The sequence below is a fragment of the Lepisosteus oculatus genome, chromosome 3 (assembly GCF_040954835.1).
Source record: "Lepisosteus oculatus isolate fLepOcu1 chromosome 3, fLepOcu1.hap2, whole genome shotgun sequence".
Lineage (NCBI taxonomy): Eukaryota > Metazoa > Chordata > Actinopteri > Semionotiformes > Lepisosteidae > Lepisosteus > Lepisosteus oculatus.
In genome coordinates this window covers 6,762,897-6,772,109 of record NC_090698.1, presented here as the reverse complement: position 1 = coordinate 6,772,109, position 9,213 = coordinate 6,762,897, and the positions used below count along the sequence as shown (strand labels likewise).

The 9,213-nt window shown below is 46.4% G+C and overlaps 1 protein-coding gene across 1 annotated transcript; it reads right to left on the bottom strand.

Annotated features, from left to right (window-relative positions):
- Positions 1-1,456: 1,456 nt before the first annotated feature.
- tm4sf5 (transmembrane 4 L six family member 5) lies at positions 1,457-6,724 on the bottom strand. Its single transcript, XM_006627470.3, has 5 exons — positions 6,148-6,724; positions 5,369-5,449; positions 3,890-4,038; positions 3,463-3,649; positions 1,457-2,098 (listed from the first exon to the last, which is right to left on the bottom strand). The coding sequence occupies exons 1-5, from the start codon at positions 6,316-6,318 to the stop codon at positions 2,081-2,083; spliced, it is 606 nt and encodes a 201-aa protein (XP_006627533.3). The 5' UTR covers positions 6,319-6,724; the 3' UTR covers positions 1,457-2,080.
- Positions 6,725-9,213: the final 2,489 nt, after the last annotated feature.

The window sequence follows — 9,213 nt, the reverse complement described above, 5'->3', positions numbered from 1 at the left end:
TTGGGACCCAAAATCCAGCCCTGGGCTTGAAAAAGCGTGTGAATGCAAACCCAAACTCTACTTGGGGTGTCAACTGAACATTTCTGCCATCTATATCTGAACTTCTCTGGGCATAGGATTTTGACATGTTCCCCAAACCAAAAAGAAAGAATGGGAAACAAAGAAGACCACTGATAACGGCACTTGCATTTGAATGACATTCACTAATGCTAGGTTACAACTTTTGATTTGACCGACTCAGTTTTGAGATACAAATGCAGCGCGGTGCACCGAGGCATCCATGCCCTTCGGAGTTTCTGAAAAAAATAATTTCAGATAGGAGGTCAAAAACCACTTGTCCTAAACCTGACTTGGGACCAAAATCCATCCCTGAGCTTAAAAAATGTCCAAGTAGTGTGTGAATGCAAACCCTAACTCAACTGAACATTTCTGCCATCTATATCTGAACTTCTCTGGGCATAGGATTTTGACATGTTCCCCTAACCAAACAGTTTGAGTGGGAAACAATCAAGACCATTGATCAAAGCTCTTGCAAGTGAATGGGATTCAACAAGGCTTGGTTACAACTTTTGATCCGACCAACTTAGTTTTGGGATACAATTACCACGCGGTGCATCGCACCATCCAGGCCACAGGGATTTTCCTTTTAAAAAAAAATTCAGATAGTAGCAAAAAACCACTCGACTTGGGCCCCCAAATCCAGCCCTGAGCTTAAAATGGTCTAAGTAGTGTGTGAATGCTAACCCTTCCTGGGGTGTCAACTGAGCATTTCCACAATCTATATCTGAACTTCCTTGAAACAGGATTTTCACATGTTCCCCAATCCACAAAGTATGAGTGATAAACAATCAAGACAGCTGATAAAAGCTCTTGCATTTAAATGAGATTCAATAATACTTGGTTACAACTGACCGACTCAGTTCTGGGATACAATTACCGCGCGGTGCATCGCGCCATCCAGACCCCTGAGAGTTTGGCACTTTCGCAATGCCATAGGGCTGAGAAAACCTGGCAAAGTTATTTAACTGACTGTACTGTGATAATGTTGTAGAATGATGTACAGTACTATTGAACTGTTCACACTTTATCAGTGCAATAGAGGTGAGAACAACTGACGATACCATGGTATTTCTATAGTGCTGATTGCTCCCTGGTAAAACTATAGGGCTCAGAACACCCTGACAATGCTGTGGTTTTTCTGTAGAGCTGAAGGCACCACAGAGAAGCAGCAGGGCTGTGCAGTCCCTGACAATGGTACTGAACTGACTACACCATTGCAATGCTACAGACCTGAAGACACAGGGGAGTATTGAGGGCACCCTAACTGTCTCATGAGAGGCTCATGGTATGTTACAGGGTTCCCTTAAGTTTCTTGCATAACACTTTTTCTGAAACATATCTATACTTTTCTTTACCATTATAATGAAGATATAATGCAACAAAATAAAGACAGAAATTACATTACCAGCTGGGTTTCTGTTTATTAAAACCATATGGTTGATTGCATATCGTACTTTGCATATGCTATGGATAAACTGTTCAACAAGAGAGAACCCCATGAAAAACAAGCTTGACTCACATTTAAATAACCAAGCTCTCATGTTTATTGTGCTTGTTTGTTCTCAAAGTAGAGCCCTACCTAAATCAGCCAAGAGAAAAAAAGCTGAGTTAAAGCAATCTTATTATAAATGATCAGATCTGATTTGACCAATCAGAAGTATTCCCTGCAATAACATAGTGGATCCAACTCATGCATAGCAGTGTGATCCTTTTAGGATTTTACCAGTTGCAGGGCTACTGTGTACTTTTTTGTACTGATAAAGCAGAAACTAATAAATTACTAATAAAGCAGAATAATGTGTAATTGCTACAGTACTTAAACGTGACATGTCAGGAGAATGAGAACCTCTAATCTAATAAGCATGAAATCACCAGCAACCAGCAACCAGTGTCTATGCAGCATGCTCCTGTAGCCGGATCAGACTGCTGTGCAGTGGGAGTCTGGTCTCTCTCCCTTCCAAGCAGAAGAAAACTGAGTTGTTCTGGAGTGGTTTGTCTGGCGCTCACGATCTTGTGACTTTCACAAACCTCCATCACCCTGGAATGCAAAGAAAGCAAATAAATAAGAACAAAGAATACACAGGCAGACCCATTATACTGGACGTCAGTGATCCAGATTGCCGTGACAAAATGAAATGATGTATAAAGGTAATTCCCTCTAAGGATAGTGGAAATATGGAGGTTTGGAATTGTAATAATGCCTTAAACTTTGCCTTAAAAACGGGAGACTTTTCCCATGAGAATTAATGAATAAAGTAAGGTTAGGAACCATAAATGACAGTAGATTGAGTTTGTTTTACTTGTAGCTACCCAGATACAGTACAGAGGGCCCTGTTAAATCCAGTTACATTCCTTAATAAAGCAATTTATAGACTCGGGAGGGGAATTATTCTCCATAAGGAATAATGTAGTTAGCTAGAGTCAGTTCAGATACAGCTATATACTGTATAGTACACAGTATTTAATGTATAGCCCATAATAAAACAAACAGAAATGGATAGCATTACCAGCTCCTTTCGAACTGTGGTCTCGTCCACAGCAATAATCATTTGGTGCTTAAGGGCAGATTTTCTTTCTACACTGTTCATGCATTTGAAGTTAGTGATCACACCTGAATCCATCAGTTGGATCAACGACATTTTGCATGATAATAAGATTTCAAGTTTAATAATGAGGCATAATCAATCATAATCTTCGCATAATAACGTTTAAATTAGAATTAGATTAGATTAAATTAGATTTTGCTTTGAACATTTTTTTAATTCCAGAACAGAATAATTCAGTCCTCTGCGTTGCTGCTCCTTAGCACCTTGAAAAACATCATAAATGCAAGGATTTTTTACATGTAGTGGGACGTCTTATTATAGAGACCATCTATAGTTCTTTTGAGACTTGAACAAATAAAGAAGGAGGCTCTGTAGTTTCTGTGTGCAGTGTGAGCAGAGATTCCTGAAATTCCTGATTCTTGATTGAGAGGATGGGTGAAAGGGCACGCATTCATTATTTTAGGGGTTCAGTCTCATTTTTTATGGACAAGCAAAGCTGAAAGGTCCAGTTTCCTTAAAGCCGTGTGTGTTTTGGGAAAAAACAAAAACGTGGGAGATTAAAAGTGGAGCTTCTAGATGAGGGCCTAATGTACACTTTGAGGATTGTGGGTGCATTGAGGCAGGACGTCCTACAACCTCAGCACAGCATGTCAGAAAACTCCATCTCCCAGAGTTCAACAGTCTTGGCCACACTCTGCAGGAAGTTGCTTCCCATGATCCCTATTGTATATGAACTAAACAGAACACATCTTTAAGAGTTACTTATAATCTCTCCTGTGCCCCTTGGGCCCAACTGTGGGACCCCAGCACCCACGAGAGAGGCTTCTCGTCAGACAGAGCACTGCGCTTCACCCACCTCTCTCCCTCCCTTCTTGCGGCAGTCTCCGCAGATGCAGCCCAGGCAGCCGTTGAAGACCTGCACCCCGCAGAGGATGAGCTCCAGCCCGCCCAGCCCCAGCAGGATGGAGAAGAGCACGATGTGCCACAGCACGATGTTCTCCGGCTCCGAGCACTTCCACCAGATCCCCTCGTCCACCAGGTAGCTTTGAGTGGGGGCAGGGGAGTGACAGGGTTGAGAGAGAGAAAAGAGGGGAAGAACACTGTCTTCACTGTACAAATGGGAAACACAGTCAACATCTCCCCAGGCTTCCCTACACCGCCACAAAAAAAGCTCCCCCAACCCAAAGAACACAATCTGAAGTATGCAGCTGCTTAAAACGGCATGCTTCAGGTTTAGAGCATTGTCTTCTGATCCGAACGGAGGGGCAGGAAGGGGCACTCACTTGCCCTTCATGTCCGCAAAGGGGTAGCCCCACTCAAGGGTTTCATTCTTCAAGCACAGCGGTCCTCGGGCCAGCCCTGCAGAGGCCACACTGGTGCAGTAGAGAGCCCCCAGTACCCCGAACACAGAGGAGAACACCGAGCTCAGCATCTGGAGAGACACAGAGGGTCACACACCCTTTTTAATGCAAACTGCTATTTTTAAATATCAGCCTGAAACCCAGAACTAAGGTAGACTAGGGCCTTCAGCTGTATGCATTCGTTGTATGAAATGTTAAATTTGTGATTCATTATTATTCATACAAATCGTGCATTCAAAATACTATTCGACACCATAACTAGTCAAATACCCTTTTAATTTGTTGTGATGATTAAGATGTCAACAGCTGAGAGGAGGTAATAACAACGTAAAAACACACTCGGCGCTTGCATTAGCCAGGAAGTGACTGTAATTCATGTCACAAAAATAGCTGTGTGTACAGTGTGTCTCTTATTGAAGTGAGTGCTCATCTAAGGAGGGGTGAGAGTAAACCATCTATAAATGTCTGTCTTCCGCGGATTTTCAGTAAAGATTGTGTGCCCCTCTTGTTAGCATAATATATAATTAATATAACCATAGTTTTCATTTTTAAAGTTTTGTACAACGTAGCTCATGAGAAATAGCCTGGTCTAACAGCAGGTGGTGTAGTGACCGCCTTTCTCCAGCAGAGGGCAGTGCACACGAGCGCCTAGCCTTCGTTTGGAAGCTCTTTCAATCATACAAAATACTGACCCAGCTTGTAATGCCTTTTTTGTGTCATTTCTTTTTAGATCTTTCAGTACTAAGTAAACGTTTGTATTTTACGTTTTGTGAAAACATTCTAACCCCCCAGCACTCGAAGTCTTGATTTGCTTATTCCTAAATGTAATGTACTGTACCGCTGTGCTGTTTCCCTAATTGTCCTTGGCACAGTAGTGGAACCTGCAGAGCTGAACCTGCAGACTTAGCATACCAGCCAAATCCTAAAAAGAAGTAGGAAGCTGGGTGTCATCCTTTTGGACAGGATTACCCTTCAAAGCTGCCTGATCACAAAACCTTGTCTCCCCCACCCCTTCCTTGCAGGATCCACAAGGTGGCAGTGTGCCTTAACAGTACAGCCACGTGGTTCTGTTCTTACTTTCTAACTGCCTCCCTCCACCACTCTATGTGTAAAGAAGTCCTTTTCTGTTCTCAAGCCCTCAACAAATCAACTGAAGCCTGAGACCTAGCGTGGACATTAACAACGAGCCTAACGAGCCTCCCTCCTCTGCCCTGCCTCTCAGGTAAGTGACTGAGCAGCTGTTGTATGCTTCGAATTTGGGCTGGGGAACGAGAGTCTGGAATACAGAAAGGGAGGAATGTAATAGATCAGAGCAGCACAGTACATCATTATTGTGTCACATCTGAAAATGACCAATCAGGAGCGAGCAACTGCAAACCACCTCCGCCCCCTTTCTCTCACCCGGCAACGGTTTCCACAGCACCCGGTTCCACAGCAGCCCTTGCCTCCGGCTCTGATGGCGGAGCAGCTCGGACACAGCATCTGTAACACACAGCCCAGGCCGGTAGTGAGCTTCCTTCTTTCTTCCGGCTCACTGGCAGGCCCTGGCGGCGGACAGACTGACACCCTCACACCGGGGACAGAGGGGCTCCTGTCCGAACCCTGGAGGAACTGAGGAATGTAGGCAGTTTGCCCCAGCATCTCCCCCGTACCCTAAGACACTGGTTCCTCTGTAGAAATGCTGCCATGTTTGTTTGCCGGTCAGCCTGTGCTATTTAACAATCTGATGGGATTTCAGCTGCACGAGACTAACGTGGCCATCAAAGGCTGGGGTTACTGTTCAAAGTTCAGTAACTTCTCCAAAGTGAACCGTTTCTCAGGGTACTGTTTGGGCGTGCCCTGCCTTGCGCTCGCTGCTTGCCGGTTAGGCTCCGGCTTCCCGCGACACCGTACGGTTTAAAGCGGTTTGGCAAATGACAGGACATTTTTAAACCCTGAAGCTGAGGGTTTTGCTGAACTAGTTTAAGACTCAGACCAGGGAAAGTGATCAGACAGACACAGCACAGCATGCGGATCCCTCTGGACTTTGTGACCCACAAGCCTCTTGTCTTAATGCCAGCACAGAGCAGACAGGTTGGAGATTTTGAGGAGCTGGAGGGGGATCACGACCACTGCAGTGACAGGGGCCACGGGGGCCCCGGCAGCTGGGGACACGCGGGGGCGAAGAGGTGCACACTCACGAACAGGCCGCCCCCCAGGAAGCCGCCCATGAGCAAGGTCTGCAGGCTGGTGTGCTTGATGTCCGGCGAGGTGCCGCTGGGGAAGAACAGGAGCAGGTTGGCGATGATGCAGCAGAAGGCCGAGGTGAGCAGCGTCAGCCCGATCAGCCGGGAGCACTTTCCGGTACACATGGCGGAGAGAGCCCTGCAGGATCCCAGCGAGCGGCGGAAAGAGGTGGAGTAGGAGCTGCCCTACTCTGTAGCCAGTCCCCGGGCCTTTTCGAATAACCAACGCTTTACAGTGCCTTTAAAAGTGGCTCCTCAGAGCGCTTCTCCCTTCCTGTGTCCCTCTCTCCTTATCAAGACAGAAAGACTGACACGCAGGGGCTGAGGACGAAAGTCCTCTTTGCGGGTTCGCTGTCCTGTTTCTCCCTTCCGCTCGGAAGTAAGGGGCAAAGAAACAGAGATGCCAAGAGCCCGAAAGAAGAGCTCCCCTTCTTTTTCTCTTCACCCCAAATCTCTCGTTCCTCCGCTCGCTGGCTTCCCGGCTCCAGTGAACTGTGTCCCAGGTGCCCTCTGTTATCTGCTCAGCTGTTTGCACAATTTATGGTTCGTTTGCAGGGGATGGGGGGGCAGCTGAGCGAATGCTGCTGGCTGATTGGACACTGTGGACACGCAGCCCAGCCGGAGGCCCGGTGAAGTGGGGGAGGACACCCAGGTGCTGACGCACCAGGGCTGTAGAAACCACCGGGGTACCAAAGTCCGGTCCTCTCGGTTCATTTTTTTTTAGTTTATGATAGCCATTATTATTACTCCTCTGCTGTATCAGTTGATTTTTTTAATTTGATGGTCCCCGTTATTATTACAAACACGCTATATATAGTTCAGGTGGGGAGCTGCGTCAGCAGGCGTAGGCTGCAAAGGAACAAGTAATAGGTTTATTCCCTGCTGAAAAGAGAAGACAGAAAACACAACGTTTCGGCCGTGGAGCCTTCTTCAGGTGTGAAGAAGTCTTCTGTCTTCTTTTTTCAACATGGGATAAACCTATTGCTTGTTCCTTTGCACGCTATATATACAGTCTTTCACATCCATGCTGTGCACAAAATTGTGATTCTGTGATTGGCTGGAAGGGCGCTCTGAAGTCCTCGCTGGGAGGTGGGGGACTCCTCACTCCTTCACTCCTTCAGTAATTACGTCACCCCTACTGATCCAGTCTCCCTGGCTGGATGAATGAGTATCGGTTCCACTGAGGTAACCCTGCAAATGGATCTGCATCCACCTAGAAAAGAGTCACACAGTTCCTGCTCAACACTACAGAAGCCAGGGTATGTTCTGGCCTGTTGAGCCTCTGGTCCCGAATCGGAGTTGTTGGCATTGCACAGTGGGCTCCCATTGTACAGCAGTCTGATCCAGGCCAGGTTTTGCCATGTTGTAAGGCAGACTGCTACAAGTATAGACTGATGCACAGTATTGAATCGAGTTTCGAGGAGGCTGATCTGGGCTAAACTGAGTGTGCGAGCTGCAGGAAAAAAATAATTTGCCCTTTTGCTGGACTCGACTGTGTGATTCAGTTGTAGGTCTTGCTGTGAGCCACGGGCTGTGTTGCTGGTAGTTCACATTTTGATTGATTTATACTCTGTCTAAGATCACTGGTGTGTTTCAAGTGTTTGTCTAGCTGTAGCTGGGTTAAGACGCAGGTAAACACAGATGATCAAGGACCTGTGTTCTGGTCAGTCTGGGAGACCAGGTTCAGCATAAATAATCCGAACATTATTTTAGAGAGCTTGTTGTCGTATTTATTTTAGGACATTCTGATTTTTTGTATTGTGGAAACCTCAGCCTAAGGCACTTTTGTACTTTCACAAGCAGCATCTGAATTCACCACCTTACAGTCCAGCTCTGCACATTCCTTGGCCACATGTTCTGATTTCACGTGTCGACCTTGGATTCTTTGGTAGGGAGATCAAACTAAACTTAATCTCCACTCCCAGTCAGTGATGTATTTTAAGAATATACACCCTTTTGAGTTGTCCTTTCTGCTGTCTTATTAATAAATGTTTTCCACTTGATTATTACTCTTTTACCAGAGCTGTACAGTACCAGAGCCTATGAATAACTCAATTGTGCTCCAGAGTTATTATCTCCGAAGCGGCAGAGGGTTCACTAGATAAGAGGGTCCATTTCCTTGTTGGAGTGACAGTGCTTGCTTGTACCTGTACTTTGTTTCCATTTATTGATTGCCCTTGCTGTTCATCAGAGAGGGCCAGCAAAGACGGACAAGCTTAGCTGTAAAAATGATGGCCTCCTTTTCCTGTTCCTGCTTTAGAAGGTGTTGTGGCTCCACCTGTCGAAGAGCCACTTCCAGTCATTTACCCTGGCAAGAGCACCACACTTCTGATGATCTCACCTCCACTCGTACAGCTGACCTGATCTGTTCATACTGCAGGGACGTGGTTGATGCCAACTCTGTATTCATGTCTGAGCAACCCACATCTGATAAGGAGAAGTATTAAAGCCCAGGTTTGTGTAAGCAGGGAGAGCTGCTCATGCTGGGTAAGGTGCTGAAGGTACTGTTGAAGGTGCAGTAGGGTCAGGGCAGCAGTGCCTTCTGCTGAAACATCTTGTTTTCTCGAAACCTCTACAGAGATTGGTATAATCTGCCACAGCCATATCACCCTGCACCTCTCAACTGGCTACCCACTGGAGCTCAACAGGTGTGAGCCTGGCCAGTACCGGGATGGGAGACCTCCTGGGAAACACTAAGGTTGCTGCTGGAAGAGGTGTTGGTTAGGCCAGCAGGGGGTGCTCACCCTGCGGTCCATGCCGGTCCTAATGTCCCAGTATAGTGACAGGGACACTATACTGTAAACAGGCACTGTCCTTCGGATGAGATGTAAAACCGAGGTCCTGAGTGTTTCTCGAAAAGAGTAGGGGTATAACCCTGGCATCCTGGCCAAGTTTCCCATTGGCCCTTACCAATCATGGCCTCCTAATAACCCCTCATCTCTGAACTGGCTTCATCACTCTGCTCTCCTCCCCACTGAGAGCTGATGTGTGGGGAGTGTTCTGGAGCACTATGGCTGCTGT

Excerpts from the sequence above, each read along its gene's own strand:
- tm4sf5 (XM_006627470.3), bottom strand. The coding sequence starts at position 6,318 with ATGTGTACCGGAAAGTGCTCCCGGCTGATCGGGCTGACGCTGCTCACC. Across the intron at positions 5,450-6,147 it reads TCCTGGGGGGCGGCCTGTTC|ATGCTGTGTCCGAGCTGCTC; the intron begins GTGAGTGTGCAC and ends TGTGTGTTACAG. Across the intron at positions 3,650-3,889 it reads TTTGCGGACATGAAGGGCAA|CTACCTGGTGGACGAGGGGA; the intron begins GTGAGTGCCCCT and ends CCCCACTCAAAG.